The following is a 25144-nucleotide window of genomic DNA, read 5'->3' on the forward strand; positions in this document are numbered from 1 at the left end:
AAATTAAAAAAAAAAAAAATTAGCCTGGCGCTGTGGCTCAAGCCTGTAATCCCAGCACTTTGGGAGGCTGAGGCGGGTGGGTCATGAGGTCGAGAGATCGAGACCATCCTGGTCAACTTGGTGAAACCCCGTCTCTACTAAAAATACCAAAAATTAGCTGGGCGTGGTGGCGCGTGCCTGTAATCCCAGCTACTCAGGAGGCTGAGGCAGGAGAATTGCCTGAACCCAGGAGGCGGAGGTTGCGGTGAGCCGAGATTGCGACATTGCACTCCAGCCTGGGTAACAAGAGCGAAACTCCGTCTCAAAAAACAAACAAACAAAAAAAAAAACAACAACAAAAAAGTTGTTCTGCAAAAAAGACACATGCAGTTCATCAGAGTACTATTCACAATAACAAAGACATGGAATCACCACCAACGGTGGACTGAATGAAGCAAATGTGGTACATATACATGTAACACTATGCAGCCACAAAAAAAAGCAATGAAATCATGTCCTTTGCAGCAACAAAGATGTAGCTGGAGGCCATTATCCTAAGCACTATCCTAACCAAAATTAACACAGGAACAGAAAACCAAATATAACATATTCTCACTTATAAGTAAGAACTACACATTGGGTACTTGTGAACATAAAAATGGCAACAACAGAAACTGTGAACTAGTAGAGTGGAGAGGCAGGAAGGGAAGGAAGGGGTGAAAAACTAACTACCGGGCACTATGCTCAATACCTGGGTAATGAGATCATTTGTACCCCAAACCTCAGCATCATGCAATATACCTAGGAAACAAACCTGTGCATGTACTCCTTGAATTTAAAATAGAAGTTGAGGGAAAAAAATGAATGCATAAAGAAAAAAGCTATTGGAAAAACTAGTTATCTACATCCAAAAGAATGAAGTTGGGCCCTTACCTTACATATTCAAAAATTAATTCAAAATAGATTAAAGATCTAAACATAAGATCTGAAGTACAAAATGCCTAGAAGAAAACACAGGGGAGGCCCGGAGCAGTGGCTCATGCCTGTAATCCCAACACTTTGGGAGGCTGAGCCGGGCAGATTGCCTGAGCTCAGGAGTTTGAGACCAGCCTGGACAACACAGTGAAACCCCATCTCTATTAAAATACAAAAAAAATTACCCAGGCGAGCTGGCATGTGCCTGTAATCCCAGCTACTCATGAGGTTGAGACAGGACAATCGCTTGAACCTGGGAGGCAGAGGTTGCAGTGAGCTGAGATTGTGCCACTGCACTCCAGCCTGGGCAACAGGGTCTTGAGAGAAAGAAAGAGAGAAAGAGAGAGAGAGAGAAAGAAAGAGTAGAGGGAGAGAAAGAAAGAAATAGAGAGAGAAAGAAAAAGGAAAGGAAAGGAGGAAAGGAAGAAAGAAAGGAGGGAAAGAAGGAAGGAAACATGGGGGAAAAGCTTCATGACATTGGATTTCCCAATGATTTCTTAGATATAATGACAAAATCAGTTAACAAAGCAGTAAAAGACAAATAGAACTACATCTAACTTAACATGTTAAAAAGGCAATCTATGAAATGGGTGAAAATATTTGTGAACCATGTATCTGACGAAAAGTTAATATTCAGAATATATAATGAAATTCTATTTTAAACAACAAAAAATAATACAGTTAAAAAATAGGCAAAGGGGTGGGCACAGTGCCTCACGCCTGTAATCCTAGCACTTTGGAAGGCCGAGGTGAGTGGATCACCTGAAGTCAGGAGCTCAAGACCGGGCCAACATGGCAAAACCCCATCTCTACTAAAAATACAAAAATTAGCTGGGTATGGTTGAGCCAAGATCGAGCCACTGCACTCCAGCCTCAGCAACAGAGTGAGGCTCCAACTGAGATTAAAAAAAAAAAAAACAGGCAAAGGAGATTTCTCCAAAGATACACATATGGCCAAGAAACATATGAAAAGAAGCTCAACTTCATTAATCTTTGGGGAAATGCAAATCACAACCACAGTAAGATAAAATTTCAAGCCCAATGGAATACCCACTAAGAAAAGGAGTAAGTGTTGGCAAGGAAATGGAGAAACTGGCACCTTTACACATAGCTAGTAGGCATGTAAAACAGTGGAGCTGCTATGGAAAATGGTATGGAGGATCCTCAAAAACTTAAAAATGTAATTACCACATGATCCACCAATCTCTACTTCTGGGTATAGATACAAAACAACTGGAAACGGGATCTCTAAGAGATATTTGCACACCCATGTTCATTGCAGTGTTATTCACAAGAGCCAAGGGGTAGAAGCAATCTAAATAACCATAACTCGATTTATTATTTATTTATTTATTTATTTGACAGAGTCTCACTCTGTCACCAGGCTGGAGTATAGTGCACAATCTCAGCTCACCGCAACCTCCAACTCCCGGGTTCAAGCCATTCTGCCTCAGCCTCCTGAGTAGCTGGGATTACAGGTACGCGCCACCAAACCCAGCTTATTTTTGCATTTTTAGTATAGACAGGGTTTCACCATGTTGGCCAGGATGGTCTCCATCTCTTGACTTCGGAATCCACCCGCCTTGGCCTCCCAAAGTGTTGGGATTACAGGTGTGAGCCACCACACCTGGCCTGTTTATTTATTTTGAGACAGAGTCTCGCTCTGTCACCCAGGCTGCAGTGCAGTGGCATGATCTTGGCTTACTGTATCCTCTACCTCTCGGGTTCAAGTGGTTCTCCTGCCTCAGCCTCCAGGTGTAGTGACAGGCACCTGCCACTATACCTGGCTAATTTTTGTAGTTTTAATAGAGTGGGGGTTTCATCATATTGTCCAGGCTAGTCTTGAATTTCTAACCTCAAGTGATCTGCCCACCTTGGCCTCCCAAGGTGCTGAGATCACAGGCATGAACCACTGCACCAAGCCTAGATAAATGAATAAAGAAAATGTGGCATATACATACAATGGAATATTCTTCTGCCTTAAAAAGGAAATAAATTTGGACACATGCTACAATATGATCATGCTAAGTGAAATAAGTCAATCATCAAAATCAAATACTGCATGATTACAATTACACGAGGTATCTAAAACATCAAATTCTTTTTTTTTATTATTATTTTTGGGACAGAGTCTTGCACTGTCACCTGGGCTGGAGTGCAATAGCATGATCTCGGCTCTCTGTAACCTCTGCCTCCTGGGTTCAAGCAACTCTCCTGCCCCAGCCTGCTGAGTAGTTGGCATTACAGGTGCCTGCCACCACGCCCAGCTAATTTTTTGTATTTTTAGAAAAGATGGGTTTCACTATGTTGGCCAGGCTGGTCTCGAACTCCTGATCTCATGATCTGCCCACCTCAGCCTCCCAAAGTGCTGGGATTATTGCTGTGAGCCACCTTACCTGGCCTAAAATAGTCAAATTCTTAGAAACAGAAAGTAGAATGATGGCTGCCAGGGACTAGGATAAGGAAGAAAGCTGTTGATAGATGCAGAGTATCAGTTTTGAAAAAAAAAAAAAAATTCTATACTGATTAAAGTGTGTATATGTATTTGGCAAAAAATATCTTGGGTAAATGGGTCTATCATGTTAAAATGGCCTGTCTTTTGTTTGTGTGCTGCTTTGGATTTTGATTTAGTCTTCTAAAAAATAAATTTATGGCCGGGCGCGGTGGCTCAAGCCTGTAATCCCAGCACTTTGGGAGGCCGAGGCGGGTGGATCACAAGGTCAAAAGATCGAGACCATCCTGGTCAACATGGTGAAACCCCGTCTCTACTAAAAATACAAAAAAAATTAGCTGGGCATGGTGGCGCATGCCTGTAATCCCAGCTACTCAGGAGGCTGAGGCAGGAGAATTGCCTGAACCCAGGAGGCGGAGGTTGCGGTGAGTCGAGATCGCGCCATTGCACTCCAGCCTGGGTAACAAGAGCGAAACTCCGTCTCAAAAAAAAAAAAAAAAAAAAAATTTATGTTGGCCAGGCACGGTGGCTTACACCTGTAATCCCAACACTTTGAGAGGCCAAGATGGGTGAATCACGAGGTCAGGAGTTCAACATCAGCCTGGTCAACATGATAAAACCCCATCTCTACTAAAAATACAAAAATTAGCTGGGCATGGCGGCAGGTGCCTGTAATCCCAGCTACTGAGGAGGCTGAGGCAGGAGAATCACTTGAACCCAGGAGGTGGAGGTTGCAGTAAGCCAAGACCTTGCCATCGCACTCCAGCCTGGGTGACAGAGCAAGACTCTGTCTTAAATAAATAAATAAAGGTTAACACAAAAAATTTCATATGGAGTTAAAAAAAAAAAGTTGAAGTAAGTCATACTATAACACAAGTCAAATCCAGATGGATTATAGATCTAGACGCTAAAGACAAAATCATGAAATTTATAAAAGAAAGTAGAAGAATATCTTCATACCATTTGGATAGGAAAGGATTTCTTAATCAGGATGCAAAAGGTACTAATCATAAAGGAACAGATCAATATATTAGACAACATTAAATACTTTTCTTCATCGAAAGAGACCATTTTAGGTTGAAATCCCAGCACTTTATGAGGCCAAGGCAGAGCCAGGCGCGGTGGCTCAAGCCTGTAATCCCAGCACTTTGGGAGGCCGAGGCGGGTGGATCACGAGGTCAAGAGATCGAGACCATTCTGGTCAACATGGTGAAACCCCATCTCTACTAAAAATACAAAAAATTAGCTGGGCATGGTGGCGCGTGCCTGTAATCCCAGCTACTCAGGAGGCTGAGGCAGGAGAATTGCCTGAACCCAGGAGGCGGAGGTTGCGGTGAGCCAAGATCGTGCCATTGCACTCCAGCCTGGGTAATAAGAGTGAAACTCCGTCTCAAAAAAAAATAAAAATAAAAAGAGGCCAAGGCAGGAGGATTGCTTGAGCCCAGGAGTCCTAACAAGCCTAGGCAAGATGGCAAAGCCCCATCTCTACAAAAAAAAAAAAAAAAAAAAAAAAAAAATTTACCCAGGTGCGGTAGTACATGCCTGTAGTCCCAGCTACTTGAGAGGCAAGAGGATCCCTTGAACCCAGAGTTTGAGGCAGCAGGGAGCTATAATAATGCCACTGCCCTCCACCCTGGGTGAGAAATTAAGACCCAATTCTCAAAACAAACAACCACCCCCACCCCCGCCCACCACCATTTGGAGAGTGAAAATACAACCACAGAATAGGAAGACAGGCTCATGTGCAGAAGATACATATATTTCAAAAAAAAAAAATTCCTATAAATCCATAGCAACAACAAAGACAAACAACCCAACGGAAAAAAATAGACAAGAGATTTGATTACACATTTCACAAGAGTACATCCAAATAACCAAAAAACTTGAAGAGATGCTCAATCTCAGCAATCTCAGCACAGAAAGGCAAATGGAAACCAACTAAGATGATACTATACATCCACCAAAGTAGAGATTAAAATACTAATGGCAAAAATGAGAAGCAAGAGGACCTCTTAGATGCAGTTGGAGGAAATTTAAGTCATTACTACACTTTGGAAAGCTATTTGGCATTATCTCTAAAATAATCAAATACATATTCTATGACCCAGCAATTTTACCACTAAGTATACATCCAAACAAATGTATGTATCTGTGTACTGAAAGATATGTAAAAGAATGCTCTCCAAACTTCCATCAGCATATGAGATAAATCAATTATGGTATATTTATATAATGGAACACTATACAGCAATAAAAATGGGCAAATTACAGTTGCAAACAACATGGATGAATTTCACAAATGAGGTAAGATTTTGCTCAGCAAAAGAAGCCATATACAAAAACAGCAAAGACACAAAAAGCCACAAAGTATGTTTCTATTTATATAACATCCAAAAATAGAAAAACAAGGATATTAGAAAAATAGAAAAATCCAGAGTGTTAGAACTCAGGATAAAGGGAGCTTTTGAGATATTTAATGTGCTAGGTCGTAGTTTCATGAATAGATTTGCTTTGTGATAATTCACTAAGCCATATACTTAGGATTTATGTACTCTTCCTATATGTTTTGTACTTTAATTTTAAAATTTTTAAATAGTGGATGGAATAAGGTATAATAAGCAAGTCTGATAAGGCTAATGAAAATTTTCCCCAACTAAAAAAAAAAATTGAGAGAATAATGAAGCAGTAAACCAAAGACCTACTGACTAAAATTTCCTACATTTTTCAAGATGCTAATTGCTCACATCAAGAACTTCAATAAATCCCAAGTATAAAAAATAAAACCAATCCACATCGAGATACACTATTGTGATATAAAATAAGAAAAAAAAATCCAGGAAAGAAAAACAAAATTAAAAGCATTCTAGGAAAAGAAACAGGTTACCTATAGAAGAACCACAATTAGACTGATAACTAACTTTGTAACTTCAACAATGGAAGTCAGAATACAATGAAGTATCATCTGAAATACTATCAAATAAAGTCCATACCCAGCAAAACTATCTTTGAAGAACTGGCATTGAAAAAAAAAGATATTTTTCACAAAGGAAAGAAAAAGGAAGGAAGGAAAGAAAAGGAAACTGAAATTGTTTTCTATCAACAAACTCTCATTTAAAGAAAAACTGCGGGCTAAATGTAGTGGCTCCCACCTGTAATTCTAGCGCTTTGGGAAGCCGAGGTGGGCGGATCAACTGAGGTCAGGGGTTCAAGACCAGCCTGACTAACATGAAGAAACCCCATTTCTAAAAAATATATATATATAATTACCCAGGCAAGGCAGCACATACCTGTAATCCCAGCTACTTGGGAGGCTGAGACAGGAGAACTGCTTGAACCCAGGAGGCAGAAGTTGCAGTGAGCCAAGACTGCACCTTTGCACTTCAGCCTGGACAACAAGAGCAAAACTCTATCTCGAAAACAAAAACAAAAACTCTGCTAAATGGTGTACCTTAGGTACAAAATGATGCCACATGGAAAATCTGTGATGGGAAGAAGGAGTGGTAAGCCAAAGGTATTAGTACATATGCAGGTAAATCACAAACACCAACAGTAAAACAATGATAAATCTAATGCATGAGAAAAAACAGGACATTACTAAATCCTGAGCAATATAATCATATAAAATTGAACAAGGTATGTTTAAGTTCCTTTATTCAAGAGAAGGGTAGAAATATTTACTGATATTTGGCTTTGTTAAATATTCTTATGAAAGTAGCTGCAGTAATCTCCAGAATAACAGATATGAATGTCTTACAAGCAAGAAACAAAAACACAATGGGTAAAAAAGTAAAATACTCCAGTAATGCAAAAGGTAGATTTTATTTTAATTTTTTATTTTTGAGACAAGAGTCTCACTCTGTCACCCGGGTTGCAGTACAGTGGAGCAATCTTGGCTCATTGCAACCTCTGCCTCCAGGGTTGTTCAAGCAACTCTCCAGCCTCAGCCTCCCAAGTAGCTGGGATTACAGGTGTGTGCCACTATGCCCAGCTGACTTTGGTATTTTTAGTAGAGACAGAGTTTCACCATGTTGGCCAGGCCGGTCTTGAATTCCTGGCCTCAAGTGATCTGCCTGCCTCAGCCTCCCAAAGTGCTGGGATTACAGGTGTAAGCCACCACATGTGGCCTGAAAAGGTAGACTTTCAAAAAAAGAGGAGGGTTAATAAAGATTGGAATTTGTTTTTTTTTTAAAAGAGAAAACACAGAATAGAGGATAGAAATAAATCCAAATATATCAGTACTCACAATAAATGTAAATTCGCAACTCACAAAAATTAAAAATAAAGCATTTTTAAAACCCTCACTCCTTAAAAAAAAAAAATGTAAATTCGAAAATCTCCAGTAAAACCCTGAAACTGTGAAATTGGTTAAGAAAACAAAATCTAGTTATATATTACTCATATAAGTACACACAAAAACATGAAAACATAAAAGTACTGGAATTCAAATGATGGCAAAAATATACCAGTTTAACACAAAAATGGGAAACTTTGATCAATAATTTGATACAAAGAAATAACATGCAAATATTTGTACTCTGTAGGCTGGTCCAGTGGTTCACATCTGTAACCTTAGCACCAAGAGAGGCCAAAGCAGAAGGACTGCATGAGCTCAGGAGTTGGAGACCAGCCCCCGCAACATAGTGAAACCCTGTCTCCACCAAAAAAAAAAAAAGAAAAAAAAATTCAATTAGCTGGGCATGGCGGCATACCCCTGTAGTCCCAGCTACTCAGGAGGCTGAGGTGGGAAGAGTGCTTGAGCCTGGGAGGTTGAGGCTGCAGTGAGCCATGGTCATGCCCACTGCACTCCAGCGTGAGTGACAGAGTGTGACTTTGTCTCACAAGTAAAACAAAAGTGCACTCAGTTGTGTAAGCATTTTTTCTAAACCAAATAAAGCACTATAATTGAGTCTTAAATTTATTCCTCCTTATTTAATTCAGCTCAGGTCTTAAACTCATTAATATCTTTTAGGAATCTGATTCTTTTGTTTATTGCACTAGAGTCCCTTCTACCATACAAAAATTTGATAAGCATGTTAGCAATGACTTTACACAAGCCAGCGATTAAGTGTTTAAAAGGATAAAGCCTAGTACAGCGTCATGCAGCACAATAACAAAAGCATCTTTAAAGGTAAACATCTGTTTGCTTAGAGCATGGTTGCTCAAGCAATTACAAACCCATCTTATAGTACTATTACTTGCATCTTATTTCTTTACTTTACCCACAAGCCTATCAAGATATATTTTCTCAAATTCTTTGCTGACACCTAGATATTGTCAACTTATACACATGAAATGTGCATACACACACATCTGTATATGTACACACATGCATCTACACATGCATGTACACTTAATAAAAAATATACACTCTTATATATATATATCATATAATCATAATACCATACCTCATAGGTAGTTCCATAATGGCACGTAAATTGGCATTGTCTGTTGGTTTCTGCATCTTGCTCAACATTGGTATAAAATATTACTCCATCTCCAGAGCAGGATACAATCTGTTTATCATTTGTGCAAGGTAAGAACTTTGCACTAAATATGTTTGCTCGGTGCCCTGAACGAATTGTTGTCAAAACCTAAAACACACAGAGAAAGTGGTTAATGGTAACTTACTATTTCCTAGAAATATTCATTTTTAATATAATCATAGTCAGTAATATAGTCTCATTAACATTCTCATCTCAGTGAAAGATTACTACTAGATTGAAAGCTATTATAATTTTTAAAAAATCAGAATCCCATATATTTCCTTTTTGTTCCCTGTGAGATGTGACTAAGATGGCGTACCATCAATAGGAATAGTGTCATGAAAATAAAATATAGCTATTTCCATTTATTTAGTTTATGTGACTCACTCATGAAATCTCAATAAGAAAGAACTACTTTGACTTTTGAAATTTACTGTACACTAAATGATTAAGTTATTCCTTTTCATCATGACAAAATAACAACAAATGGAATTTTAATGATTTTCATAAAATCGAAGTAATTAAATGGTACAGATAAGACACAGCAGAAGTCCCTACATCCAAATAATAATATTTAAAAGACCATAATTACTGACACTAATAAAGTTTTAAATTAATATTTTAATATTTACATAATTTATTGCAGATAAAAAACTAATTTTCCTAGTGTTTTAAAGTTGAGAGAAAAAACAATGGACAAGACCTGACTTTCTTTTTAATGGGCAAGGCACCCAAGCAGACAGTACATATGCAGATGTACAAATGACCCTTAAAAACAGTAAAAAATACGTATATACTCAACTTGGATCATTGATAAGGGAAATGCAAATTGAAATTATACTGAGATATCAATTCCCACTTAACAGATTGGCAAAAATTCAAGAGCCTGACAACAGACTCTACAAACAAGACTATGCAGAAACAGGTTTTTAAACACTGCTGGCAGGAACACTAAATGGTGTAATACCAGTGGAGGGGAAGTTAGCAGTAATATCTCACAAAACTACATATGTGCTTCCCCTTTGATTAGGCAAATCTATTTCTAGAAATTTACCCCAAAGATATGCCTCCAACAAGACCAAAAAAAATATGTAAAAGATTATTTACTGTGTTATTTATAATAGCAAAACACAGGAGACTGGTTGAATAAACTACAGCATATCCCCATAATAGATAGATATATAATAGAGTACAAGGTGAGTGGGGAATATCTGTTGTGCTTTTGTAAAGTGCTAAGAAAAAAGAGAAGTATGTCAAAACACAAATACTAAGTTGGCTTGAAAGGTTCATGGAACAAATTTAGGAAAGTTTGAGCGAATAACATCGGTGGTAGATTATAAAACATTGTTGCCCAGCTGGAGTGCAACGGCACAAACTTGGCTCACTGCAACCTCCACCTCCTGGGTCCAAGCGATTCTCCTGCCTCAGCCTCCCAAGTCTGGGATTACTGGTGCATGCCACCAGGCCCGGCTAATTTTTGTATTTCTAGTAGAGACAGGGTTTCGCCGTGTTGGCCAGGCTGGTCTCAAACTACTGACCTTGTGATTTGCCCACCTGGGCCTCCCAAAGTGCTGGGATTACAGGCATTAGCCACCGCGCCCAGCTAGGAAGTTATAATCATTGATAGCTAGGCCAGGCCTGGTGTCTCATGCCTTGTAATCTCAGCACTTTGGGAGGCCAAGGAGGGCGGATCACCTGAAGTCAGGAGTTCAAGACCAGCCTGGCCAACATTGCAAAAGCCCATCTCCACTAAAAATACGAAACTTAGCTGGACATGGTGGCACATGCCTGTAGTCTCTACTTGGGAGGCTGAGGCAGGAGAATCACTTGAACCCAGGAAGTGGAGGCTGTAGTGAGCTAAGAATGTGCCACTGGACTCCAGCCTGGGTGACAGGGCAAGACTCGGTTTCAAAAATAATAATAATAATAATAATTTCTTTTATTGCTATCTTCTTAGTTGTGCTTTCCTTGCTTGGATCAATGCATTATGGTATCTGAAAATACCCTAAGGATAATGTCCTAGAGAGGTATAATTGCCAGAGTAACTTAATCTGAGATGAAAATAACATATTGATAACTGCAATGATTACTAAATGTTAAGGTGGTGTAGTTGTAACATCTATCACTCTGCTGATTACCAGGTTATTTTGATTAAATAGCTGGCCAAGTTGGAATCTCTTTCCTTCTTTATCATGTCACATACAACACTCCCAAAACCTGAAGTTTGGTCCAAATGTATTCAGATAGTAGAGGATAGTTTTTTAATCCTTTGTTAAAAATCTCCCCCTTCAATCCTGACCCACAACCCTGTCTGAGGTATCAAATGCACAAATTTATATACTTCCTTTTTTTTTTTTTGAGACTGAGTTTTGCTCTTGTTACCCAGGCTGGAGTGCAATGGGGCAATCTCAGCTCACCACAACCTCCACCTCCTGGGTTCAAGCAATTCTCCTGCCTCAGCCTCCCGAGTAGCTGGGACTACAGGCGTGCGCCACCATGCCCAGCTAATTTTTGTATTTTTAGTAGAGAAAGGGTTTCACCATGTTGACCAGGATGGTCTCAATCTCTTGACCTCGTGATCCACCCACCTCGGCCTCCCAAAGTGCTGGAATTACAGGCGTGAGCCACCGTGCCCGGCCTTACACTTCTTTTACTAAGATTTATTGGGCTCCAACTATACAACGGGTAAATAAATAATTTGTTAAGTGTTAAGGATACAAAAAGAAAAAGGAAATTGTCATTATCTCAAATAAGTTGTTGTCTAAGTACAACATGAAAACAAATATAATAAAATATAATAATATAGTTATCCATAAGACAAAAACAGAGGAAGAAGTAGCTACGTGTGTCTAGGAAAGCAAGAGAAATATCACAAAAAAGAGCCGAGACTTGAAAGATGAGTTTTACATTTACCAAGTAGATGAGAGATACCTGAGAAAGCAGGTCATCTCACAAAGAAAGAAGAGTATAAGAAAAAGCATACAGTAATGAAAACATTTTAAGCTCTGAGGACTACAAGTAGCAGGTTGAGGCCAAATCAAGAATCATGTATACACTATACACTTGGGATTTATTTTACAAAAGATATTGCAAGACCATCTCTGGGCTTTCTTCTCTTTCACCTATGCCATAATGGGGTACCCTAATGCAACCCCCCAGTATTATGATGTGGAGCCTCTATGCTATATGTAATTAAAATATAATTGCACTAATAAGGAATATCTCCAGTCTCTTAAATCTATAAAAAAATAATGTTTCAAAACCCTTATTTGCAATAAATTTATTAGCCCACAAAATCATAGGACCTAAAAATAATCCAGCTATATAAACAGGTAATATTTGACTCATGAGCAAAGAGCTTTTTCTCCTACATAATGAATCATTAGTGTTAAAAAAAAAAAAAAGCCCTATAAAGGCTTATTATAATAATTACATCACACACACACACACACACACACACACACGTATATATGTCAGATTAGATACGAACTCTTGCTTTGTCATCCAGACTTGAAGTGCAGTGGTGGAATCCCAGCTCACTGCAGCCTTGAACTCCTAGGCTCAAGTGATCCTCCTGCCTCTGCCACCCAAGTAATGGGGACTACAGGCATGTGCCACCACGTGCAGCTAATTTTAAAATTTTTTTGTAGAGACAGAGCCTCATTACATTTCCCAGGCTGGTCTTTAACTCCTGGCCTTAAGCAATCTTCCCACCTTAGGCCTCCTAATTAAAACCCAGATTATAAGTGTGAGCCATATGCTTGGCCTATGATTATAATCTTTAAGAAGAAAATCTGACTAATCATTTCTCAAGCTGGAAATGAGAAAGTGTAGTCACTTTTTCAAATATACATATTCTTTTTTTTTTTTTTAGATGGAGTCTCACTCTGTTCCAGGCTGGAGTGTAGTGGTGTGATCTCGGCTCACTACAACCTCTGCCTCCCTGGTTCAAGTGATTCTCCTGCCTTGGCCTCCCAAGTAGCTTGGATTATAGGTGGCTGCCTGAGCCCAGCTGATTTTTATATTTTTAGTACAGAGAGCGTTTCACTGTGTTGGCCAGGATGGTCTCAATCTCCTGACCTCGTGATCTGCCCGCCTCGGCCTCCCAACGTGCTGGGATTACAGGTGTGAGCCACTGCACCTGGCCCAAATATAGATATTCTAAAGGAAATCATACATCAAAGGGATTATCATTTCTTTAAAAGGCAAGCAATTAAAAGAGAAACAGGTCTTTTAAGAATCATTCCTTTGGTACCCAAGTGATTATTTTGTATAATGTTTAAGAGTTAAATTCTGAATAGTGATAATCAAAAAGCATTCTACATATACATTATTCCAGGAAATTTTCTTTATTATAAGAAAAGAGGGCTGGGCGTGATAGTTCACGCCTGTAATCCCAGCACTTTGGTAAGCCAAGACAGGTGGATCACTTCAGCTCAAGGGTTCCAAGCTGGCCAACATAATGAAACACCCTCTCTACAAATTATACAAAAACTAGCTGGGTGTGGTGGCACACACTTGTAGTCTCAGCTACTCAGAAGGCTGAGGCAGGAGAATCTCTTGAATCTGCGAAGCAGAGTTTCCAGCGGGCTGAGACTGTACCACTGCACTCCAGCCTGGGCAACAGAGCAAGACTTTGTCTCAAAAAAGAATAATAAAAAAGAAAAGGAAGGCTGGGGCACAGTGGCTCATGCCTGTAATCCCAGAACTTTGGGAGGCAGAGGTGGGTGGAATACAAGGTTAGGAGTTTGAGACCAGCCTGATCAACATGGTGAAACCCCATCTCTACTAAAAATACAAAAATTAGCTGGCCGTGGTGGCATGGGCCTATAATCCCAGCTATTCGGGAGGCTGCGGCAGGAGAATGGCTTGAACAAGGGAGGCAGAGGATGCAGTGAGCCAAGATCACACCATTGCACTCCAGCCTGGGCAACATAGCAAAACTGTCTCAAAAAAAAAAAAAAAGAAAAAGAAAAGGGTTATCCTAGTAATTACTGACCTCCGAGAAGTAAGAATTGAAAACATCAAGCTTTTTTTGCTAAGCCACGGCAATTAAGTAAAACTTACTTAAATAAAACTATGACCTATTAAAGACAGCCTCGATATGAACTTCTTTTTCAGCTGATAGATGATAGTCACTTATTTAAATATCTTATTGTTTAAATGTGGAAAAACAAGAAATACACAAACAATTTATTCTGTAAGACTGAAAATTTTAAATAAGACTTTGGACTGCCAATACCATGTTTTCACTGACATAAAAATAGTTGTGCCAGGCGCGGTGGCTCACGCCTGCAATCCCAGCACTCTGGTAGGCCCAGGCAGCCAGATCACAAGGTCAGGAGTTCAAGATCACCCTGACCAGCATAGTGAAACTCTGTCTCTACTAACAATACTAAAATTAGCTGGGCATGGTGGCGCATGCCTGTATTCCCAGCTACTCGGGAGGTTGAAGCAGGAGAATCGCTTGAACCTGGGAGGCAGAGGTTGCAGGGAGCTAAGACCATGTCATTGCACTCCAGCCTGGGTGACAGAGTGAGACTACATCTAAAAAAAAAAAAATTACTTGTATACTTCCTCTATATATGAACTCAGAAGCTAAGAGCCTGTGAAAATCAAAACATAATCCTAATTAAAACTCAGTATGTTATCCCAGCTTACTAAACTGTAGTAATGAAGCATTTCACTAGAACCTAGCCAATGTTTGCAAACTGTTACAAATCCAGTTTCTTAAACTACAAGGCTGAAGATTAGATTCTGTAAGCCTAAAAGAATAAATCATAACCTGTAAGATCCAGCTTCAAACAGCCAGCCAGGCCCATTCATACATCACTATATAACCTAAATTAATAAACAAAAATATTTTAAAATATTTTTAGAAACAAATATAAAATATTAATATTCGAAAGTACTTTAGACATTAAGACTCTCTTAATATATGAAGAAAAGGGCTAAGGAAAGTTTAAATAACTTGATCAGAATGGTACAAACCCAACATATAAATCTATATATGTCATTAGAGTAATCATAAAGTAACTTAAAAATTTTCATGGAATTGTTCTTCATTCAAAGATCTAAATATTAATGAAGTAAATTTCACATTGCAATAATACCAAAAAGCAGATAGAGGTAAGATTATTGTGTCACTTACCAAATTATCTCCTCTCAGTTCCTAATTTATCCTTCACTTTTATATACTATGCAATGGAGCTGAGTCCTTTAAATATTTTTCCTTTGCCAGTAGCATAATGTTAAGCTTTGTCAGTAAAAAGCACTGAAAGGATAATGCAGGAAAAAGGAGTTTGCTTCCTATCTCTAATGGGTTTCCTTCAGCAGACTCCTGCAACCATGTACAGGTTCTCCAGTGTTAAGGTCTTCCAGTGTGGGCAGTTTCCCCAGCACCATAGCACCAGAGTCCTGCAATCAGCTTCACCAGGGCCCACCTACTGAATGAACAGTGCAACACCCAGCAGCTTCTCCTGCCTCATCATTTCCCCCATCCCCAGACATTCTGTAGCACACTACCTCTGATGAGACACCTCTCCTTAAAAAGTCTTTCTCAGTGCCCTAGAGAGAGGTATTCCAGCAAGTTCCAGAGGGGAATTCCCAACAAGTTCCACTAGCATGGCATCAGAGACTTCCTCGCCATCCAGTGAGCCCTGACACCCTCTTCAATAAGGTCTAAATCTCAGCAGTGGGTGGGGGGGGGTCTCTTCCTTTGGGTGCTTTATCTCAGTCCCAGGGTTAGCAGCAGTTCATATTATCTGTTATTCCTGTATTTTATAGAGTCCTCTTTACTTTTTAGTAGCCAAGCCTTTATTACTCCAGTCTCCTGGCATAGGTAGTAATTCTATTACATTTTCCCTATTGAAATTACTGTGTGGTTTCTCTGACTAGACCCTGACTGATAGAATCAACAGTACACAGTTGCTCCTACCGCAAAAGATAAAAAGTTCTTTTAAAGCTAGAGTATATTTTTGGAATTAGTATTAAAAGAATAGATGTTAAAAGACTTAAGATATAGAAAATTTGGGTCAGGTGTGGTGGCTGAAGCCTGTAATCCCAGAACTTTGGGAGGTTGAGACAGGCAGATCACTTGAGGTCAGGAGTTCAAGACCAGCCTGGCCAACATGGTAAAACCCTGTCTCTACCAAAAATACAAAAATTAGCTGGGCATGGTGGCGCATGCTTGTAATCCCAGCTTCGGGGGAGGCTGACACAGGAGAATTGCTTGAGCCCAGGAGGCGGAGGTTGCAGTGAGCAGAGATCGCACCACTGCACTCCAGACTGGGTAACAAGGTGAGAGGTGAGACCCTGCCAAAAAAAAAAAAAAAAAAAGGAAATTTAAGACAAGCAAGAAAAATGTATCATTTGAATTGGGAGGCAGCTAGGAAATATACATATTCCTATTCTTAACTGAACGTTAAATGATGTGTTAGGATCTTACAAATTTTAAAATAACTATTCAGCCATATTTCTAAAACAGAAGGTTTCTCATTTGACTGGTATATCAAGTACAAAGGACATCACACACTTTCTTTTATTACAATCAGTCAGCTGTTTATAGTGTTATCATTCAGTACTGAATTTCCCTGAAACCATCCTTGTAAAGGAAACATTCTGTGGATATAACGGACTGTTATTTGAAACAGTAATTAAAGTTACTTCAGCGAGCTCTTGCCTTCTAGTGAGGGAGTTTATTAGCTTCTGGTATTTTTTCTTCGTTAAAAACCACTTTTAATCTTCTCTATACCTCAAGAACTATTCACACAACAGTCATTTGGCTGTTTGTGTCTTTAAACGTTTTAAATGCAACTAAATTTACTAAAAGACAAAATTTCAAATTTTTAAGAAAATGAAACCATGACTAAAGTTGGCAGCTTTATCCACACTATTCTTAACATTAAAATAAATAACTTTTTAGAACGTTAAGATAATATATTAAGGTTACACAAAAAAGTAATTTTTTCATTAACTCATACTTTATATATGGCACATTTCCCCCCAAACAATGTTAATGAAATAATGTCACTTGTACCAATTACTATCCACTTAAATAAAGTATATTTAAAATTTTCTAGAGCCTAAGGCTGAATAAAATCTTCTATTTTCCTGGGAGTCTAAGAGACCCACATATACCTAAGACCCTCTAAGTTATACAATTAACTTCAGCAAAATAAGGAGGATATTCTATTATAAATACCCATTCTATAATTGTTTACAATTTCTTCATTTCTGCTTTCTTCATTTTTTTCTCTCATTAAATTACAGAGTTTTTAAACTACTTTACCTTTCTGCTGTAAGGATTACTAATTACTAATTTGGTGTCATCTGAGCCAGATAAAATATATTCTCCAGTGTCATTCCAGCAGATTGTATTAACCTAAAAAGAAAAAAGAAACATAAGCAAACTGGACATAAAAGAAAATATGCCATCTTCCATTCACCTGGTGGTACAAAACTTATACCATTAATGAGGTTATATGTTAAAAAGTATTTAACACAGGGGTATTTAATCTTTTGGTTTCAATGGGCCACAGTGGAAGAAGAAGAATTCTAACAGGCCACACATAAAATACACTAACACTAATGACAGCTGATGAGCTAAAAAAAATTTCCAAAAAAATCTCATAATGTTTAAAGAAAGTGTATGAATTTGTGTGGGCCATATTTGAAGCTGTTCTGGGCCACATGCAGCCCATGGCCTTGTGTTGGACAAACTTGATTTAACAGTTATGTATTTCAGAAACAAGCTTCCAGTTTCCAATTCCACATGTAAGAAGCTTAGCAGTTGCCACTCCATTATAACAACAAATAAAAAGTTAACAGACTATACAATCAGTAACTGATCTTGGATCCTTCAGAGAGGTAAGGTTACAGAACAAAATGCTACCCCATAGATTGGAGAGATGAACAGGTGAACACAAGGAGTCTTGGCTTACTGGAGCACAGACTCATGAGCAGAAACCTCTGTGAGAAACAGGGACGGAGAGGAAAATCTGAATGATAATTTATGAACTGCTGGAGGTTCAGAAAGCACAAGTCTGACTGTTAAAAACTCCAGGGAAGGCTCGGCACAGTGGCTCATGCCTGTAATCTCAGCACTTTTGAAGGCTGAGGCGGGTGGATCACCTAAGGTCAGAAGTTCGAGACCAGCCTGACCAATATGGTGAAACCCTGTCTCTAAAAATTAGCCAGGCGTGGTGGCATGCACCTATAGTCCCAGCTACCCAGGAGGCTAAGACAGGATAATTGCTTGAATCCAAAAGGCAGAGGTTGCAGTGAGCCAAGATTGTGCCACTGCACTCCCACCTGGGCGACAAAGTAAGACTCCATCTCAAAAAAAAAGCAAACAAACAAAATACTCCAAGAAACCCGGTCATGGGCCAGGGGCTACAGCATGGAGGGTGTTTTTGTGATTTGATTTTAACCTCAGGGCTCAACCAGATTTTCACAGTTAATTTCAGATTAAAATTGCCTTGTGCATCCACCAGAGGGAGGGAAACAGAAACCATTTTGAATATACTGGAGTACTCTGCCCTTCTTAACAAGATCTGCCCTCAAGAAAAGCTATTTAACCACAGCCTACCTACTGAGGTTTTATCAGAGCCTAACTGACCTAGCAAAGAGAAATAGCCAATGCAAGCCTTCCACATTGGGGAAGGAAAACACGTAACTCCAGCCTAAGCTACCTGTTCCACCTTAAGGGAGTAGGAAGGTTCTGATAATCCCTTGTGAAGTCCACAGTTCAGAAATATAGGCTCTTTAAGAGACAGAGACGTAATCATAGGCCTGTAGAACACTTCCTTTCCTCCTACACCTCCTACATTTTGCCAGTAAATTCCTAAGGACCTATTTATGCCATTACTTTTAATCAGTATTTCATGTCCAGTTTTAAGAAAAATTACAAGCCATACTAAAAGGCAAAAATACAATTTGAAGAAATAAAGCCAGCATCAGAACCAAACATAGCAGGGCTGTTGGAACTATAAGACCAGGAATTTGAAACAACTATGGTTAGTATGCTAAGAGTTCCAGTGGATAAAGTAGACAGCATGTAAGAACAGATGGGCAACGTCACCAGAAAGAGAAATCCTAAGAATAAAAAGGAAATGTTAGCAGTCAAAAACAATGTAACAGAAATGAACAACACTAGTAGACTTGACACAGTTGAGGAAACAATCTCTGACCTTGAGGATATATCAATAAAAACCTACAAAACTGAAAAGCAAAAGGAACAAAGACTAAAAGAAAAAAAAAAATGAACATAATGTTCAAGGAATGTGGGACAACTACAAAAGGCATAACTCATGCAAAAGGGACTACCAGAGGAGAATGAGAAAAGAATAGAATATCTGAAACAATAATGACTGATAATTTCCTCCAAATGAATGTCAGAAACAAAACCATAGATCCAGTAAGCTCAGAGAACATCAATCAGGATAAATACAGAAAGAACTACACCTAGGCAAGTATTTTTCTTTCTTTCTTTCTTTTTCTTTTTTTTTTTTTTTGAGACGGAGGCTCACCCTGCTGCCCAGGCTGGAGTGCAGCTGTGTGATCTTGGCTCACTACAACCTCCGTCTCCCAGGTTCAAGCAATTCTCTGCCTCAGTCTCCCAAGTAGCTGGGATTACAGGCACCCACCACCAGGCCCAGCTAATTTCTGTATTTTTAGTAGAGACAGGGTTTCATCACCTTGGCCAGGCTGAGTCTTGATCTTGAACTCCTGACCTTGTGATCCATCCGCCTCAGCTTCCCAAAGTGCTGGGATTAGAGGCGTGAACCACCACGCCCGGCCAGCGAGTATTTTTCAAACTAAGAAAAAATCCTGAAGGAACCTGGAGGAAAAAACACTATCTACAGAGGACCAAAGATAAGAATTACACCCAACATCTCCTCAGAAATCATTTAAGCAAGAAGAGTGTAATATTGAAAGCAGTAACAGAAACAAAACAAAACAAAAAACCAACATAGAATACTGTACCCTGCAAAATTATCCTTCAAAACTAAAGGAGAAATAAAGCTTTTCTCAGATAAGCACTGAGGCAATTAGTTGCCAGCAGACCTACCAATTATTAGGTCAATCAATTTCTTGACCTACCAGCAAGAAATTATGAAAGGAGTTCTTTAAAGAAAAAGAAAATGGGCTGGGCGTGGTGGCTCAAGCCTGTAATCCCAGCACTTTGGGAGGCCGAGGCGGGTGGATCACGAGGTCAAGAGATCAAGACCATCCTGGTCAACAACGTGAAACCCCGTCTCTACTAAAAATACAAAAACTAGCTGGGCATGGTGGCGCACACCTGTAGTCCCAGCTATCTGGGAGGGTGAGGCAGGAGAATTGCTTGAACCCAGGAGGCGGAGGTTGCAGTGAGCCGAGATTGCGCCATTGCACTCCAGCCTGGGTAACAAGAGCAAAACTGTCTCAAAAAAGAAAAAAAAAAGAAAAAGAAAATAAATTTTAAGTCAGAGACATGCATCTACATACAGAAAGAGAGAGCAGTGAAGGAGGAATAAGTGAAGATAAAACACAAACTTTAACTTATTTTTAATTGATCTAACAAATTATTATATTTTTCAAAATAACAGCAACATTGTATTCAATCAGGTATATTTACAGCTATCACATTTATAAAAATATGCTTATTAGTAATTATAAATAAGTAAAATGAATAAGAGAAAGAGTACAACGTATAAGATGGAAGATTTAAAAATATTTTGTACTCACACTCGCTATGTGAAGCACAGTGAAATAGTTTGTACTCACACTCGCTGTGTGAAGCCGTACAGTGTTATTTGAAATAAGTCGACTTAGATTTGTTATATACGTATATTGAAAACTTTAGAGCAACTACTTAAAAAGTTTAAAAAATAAGTGTAACTGATAAATACTAAGGAAGGAGAGGAAAAAAATTATATGAAATGCTCAATTAAAACCACAGAAGGGCCAGGGCTGGTGGCTCATGCCTGTAATTCCAGCACTTTGGCAGGCCAAGGTAGACGGACAGATCACTTGAGGTCAGGAGTTTGAGACCAGCTTGGCCAACATGGTGAAACTCCGTTTCTACTAAAATACAAAAATTAGCTGGGCATGGTGGCAGGCACCTGTAATCCCAGCTACTTGGGAGGCTAAGGCAGAGAATCACTTGAACCCAGGAGGCAGAGGTAGCAGTGAGCCGAGATTGCGGCACTGCACTCCAGCCTGGGAGGCAGAACAACTCAAAAAAATAAAATAAATTTAAAAAATAACCACACATAGACATACACACAAGGTAGAAGAATGAAAAACAAAAATAGGAACAAAGAACAAGGACAATAAGCAGAAAACAGTAACAAATATGGGAAATGTTAATCAAACTATACCAGTAATCACTTTGAATGTCAATAGTCTAAGTTAAAAAATTATTATGATTTTCTTTTAAGACAGAGTTTCACTCTTTTGCCCAGGCTGGAGCAAAGCAGTGTGATCTCAGCTGACTGCAACTCCTGTCACCCACCACCGCCCCCTCCACCAACTCCCACAATGGTTAAAGCCATTATCCTGCCTCAATCTCCTGAGTAGCTAGGATTACAGGCGCCTGCCACCATGCCTGGCTAATTTTTCTATTTTTAGTAGAGACAGGGTTTTGCCATGTTGGCTAGGCTGTTCTCAAACTCCTGACCTCAGGTGATCCACCCACCTCAGCCTCCCAAAGTGCTGAGATTACAGGCGTAAGCCACCATGCCTGGATTTTTTTTTTTTTTTTTTTGAGACAGGAGTCTCACTCTGTCACCCAGGCTGGAGTAAATAGTACTGTCTTAGCTCACTGCAATCCTCCACCTCCTGGGTTCAAGCAATTCTCCTGCCTCAGCCTCCCAGATAGCTAGGATTACAGGTGCCTGCCACCATGCCTGGCTAATTTTTCTATTTTTAGTAGAGACAGAGTTTTGCCATGTTGGCCAGGCTGGTCTCAAACTCCTGACTTCAAGTGATCCCCCACCTCAGCCTCCCAAAGTGCTGGGATTACAGCTATGAGCCACCATGTCCAGCCTAAAAGTTAAGAGAGACTGCGGGCCAGGTGCAGTGGCTCACGCCTGTAATCCTAGCACTTTGGGAGGCCTAGGTGGGTGGATCACCTGAGGTCAGGAGTTCAAGACAAGCCTGGCCATCATGGTAAAACCCCATCTTTGTAAAATAAATAAATAAATAAAAGTGTTATTGTTTAAAAAAAAGAGAGAGAGAGAGAGAGACTGTGGGCCAGGCACAGCGGCTCGCGCCTGTAATCCCAGTACTTTGGGAGGCCAAGGTGGGAGGATAACTTGAGGCCAGGAGTTCAAGACCAGCCTGGTCCACATGGTGAAACCCTGTCTCTACCAAAAATACAAAAAAACAACTAGCCGAGAATGGTGGTCCATGGCTGTATCCCAGCTACTCAGCAACAGAGCGAGACTCCAGTTCAGAAAAAAAAAAGAGACTGTTGGAGTGGATCAAAAAACGAGACCCAAATATATGTTGTTTACAAGAAATCCATTTTAAATATCAAGATCCATATAGATTAAACATAAATGGATTGAGAAAATAAACCATATTAATACAAATCAAAAGAACTAAATAAGAGTAGTTATATTAATGTCAGACAGACCAGACTTCAAAGCAAGAAAAATCATCAGGAAAAAAGGAAGGGTATTTCACAACAATAAAGAGGTCAGTTTCCCCATCCCTAACATGTATGTGCTTAACAACAGAGCATCAAAATATGTGAGACAAAAACTGATAAAACTATAGGAGAAACAGATGAATCTACTATGATGTCTGGAGACTCCAATTCCCTCTATCAGAAATGGACAGATCTAGCAGGCAGAAAATCAGTAAGGACACAGTTAAACTCAACACCATCAATTATCTGTATATAAGTGACATTTATATACTTCATTCAACAATAGCAGAATTCACAGTCCTTTCAAACTTACATGGAACATTTACCAAGACAGACCAATTTGAGGCTTCAAAATACACGTTATCAAATTTAAAAGAATAAAAATCAAACAGTATGTACTCTTAGACCACAGTGGAATTAAACTAAAATCAGTAACAGAAGGTAACTGGAAAATCCCAAAATACACAGAAGTTCAAAACAACACATGGGTCAAAGAATAAATCTTAAGAGAAATTTTAAAAGATTTTGAATTCACTGAAAAATCAAAACACAGCTAATCTGTGAGGTGCAACAAAGTAGTTCTCAGAGGAAATTTCACAGCACAGAAATTTACACCATTTCTGAAATCCAGACTGCTTTGAGCATCACGTTGGCACTCAAAAGTTTCAAATTTTGGAGCATTTCTATTTTCAGAGGTTCAGATTAAAGACAGTCAACCTGTAGAAGATTTCCCGCTAATATCAAAAACAAGGCAAGGACATCCTCTCTCACCACTTCGTTTCAACACCATACTGTAAGTCCTAGCTAATGCAGTAATAAAAGAAAAGGAAAGAAAAGCAAAGGAAAAGTATGAAGATTGGAAAGGAAGAAATAAAACTGTCTTCGCAGATAACAAGATCACCTATATGGAAAATAAAATTTTAAAAACCCTCCTGGAACTAATAAGTGATTATAGCAAAGTAACAAGATACAAAGTTAATATTAAAAAGTCTATTATTTTCCTATATACCAGAAATGAACGAGTAGAATTTGAATTTGAAAACACAATGCCATTACATTAGCACTCCAAAACATGAAATACTTAGGTATAAATCAAATAAAATATGTGTAAGATTTCCATGAGGAAAATTATAAAACTCTGGTAAAGGAAATCAAAGAATTAAATAAATGAAGAGCTATTCTGTATTAATAAATAGAAAGATTCAATATTTTCAAGATGTCAGTTCTTCCCAACTTGTTCTATAGATTCAATGCAATTCATATCAAAATCTCAGCAAATTATTTTGCGGGTATTGACAAACTGATTCTAAAGTTTACAAGAGATGCCAAAGACTTGGGCTAGCCAACACATATTAAGGGAGAAGAACAAAGTTCTTCTTCTCAAACTCACATGAAACATTTACCAAGACAGACCACATTTGAGGTCTTAAAATACACTTTAAAAAATTTAAAAGAATAGAAATCACACAGTATATCTACTTTTAGACCACAATTGAATTAAACTAAAATCAGTAACAGTAAGATAAGTGGAAAATCCCAAGATAGCTGACACTACCCAATTTCAAGACTTACTATAAGGTGCCTGTAATGCCAGCACTCTGGGAGGCTGAGGCAGGCAGATCATGAGGTCAGGAGTTCAAGACCAGCCTGGCCAACATGATGAAACTGCATCTCTACTAAAGACACAAAAAATTAGCTGGGCGTGGTGGCACATGCCTGTAATCCCAGCTACTCAGGAGGCTGAAGCAGGAGAACTGCTTGAACCCAGGAGGCAGAGGCTGCAGTGAGCCGAGACTGCACCACTGCACTCCAGTAGGGGCGACAGGGTGAGACTCCGTCTCAAGAAACAAAAAGTCTTACTACTTAGTATAAGGTTACAGTAAATAAGACAGTGTGGTATTGGCAAAAGGGCAAACACATTATGAAACAGAATTCAGAGCCTAGAAACAAACCCACATAAACACAGTCAATGGATATTTGACCAAAGAGTAAAGGCAATACAATGCAGCTAGACTATTCAACAAATGGTGGTGGTATGACTGGATAGCCACATGCCAAACAAAAAAAAATCTAAATATCATAACTTACACCCTTCACAATAATTAATTCAAAATAGATCACAGACCTAAATATAAATGCAAAACTATAAACCTCTGAGAAGATAACATAGGAAAAAACTGAGATGACCAGGTATGGTGATGATTTATTGAGTACAACAACAAGGCAAGATTCATAAAAAAAAAAATCAGTAATAAGCCTGACTTCATTAAAATTAAAAACTTCAACTTTGCAAAAGACAATGTCAAGAAAATGAGAAGACAAGACACAGACAGGGAAAATACTTGTAAAAGACATATCTGATAAAGTGCTGTTATCTAAAATACATAAAGAACTCTTAAAACACAACAGTAAGAAACAATCTGATTAAAAAATGAGCCAAAGGCCATAACCTTCTTTGCATCTCAGCCAAGAAGATATACAGATTACAAGCAAGCAGAAGAAAAGATAATCCACATCCTATGTTAACAGGGAAATATACTACATACACAGTATACGACATACCTAGAATGGCCAAAATACAGAACACTGACAATCCCAAATATTGGCAAGGATCTGGAG

General features: G+C 38.9%; 1 protein-coding gene across 11 annotated transcripts in view; it reads right to left on the reverse strand.

Moving 5' to 3' along the window:
* DCAF6 (DDB1 and CUL4 associated factor 6) overlaps window positions 1-25144 on the reverse strand; it is a 143343-nt gene that overhangs the window by 97084 nt on the left and 21115 nt on the right. For all 11 annotated transcript variants that reach the window (XM_039480647.2, XM_039480645.2, XM_039480644.2 and 8 more), the window contains exons 3-4: window positions 17180-17272; window positions 8812-8997 (exon numbers count right to left, since the gene is read on the reverse strand). Coding sequence is in view for 7 of the 11 variants with exons in the window: in XM_003928092.4 (XP_003928141.2) it covers window positions 8812-8997; window positions 17180-17272 (279 nt within the window). In the remaining 4 variants the exon portion in view is untranslated. The remainder of the gene's footprint in view (window positions 1-8811; window positions 8998-17179; window positions 17273-25144) is intronic.

The sequence above is a fragment of the Saimiri boliviensis genome, chromosome 19, assembly GCF_048565385.1.
Source record: "Saimiri boliviensis isolate mSaiBol1 chromosome 19, mSaiBol1.pri, whole genome shotgun sequence".
NCBI lineage: Eukaryota > Metazoa > Chordata > Mammalia > Primates > Cebidae > Saimiri > Saimiri boliviensis.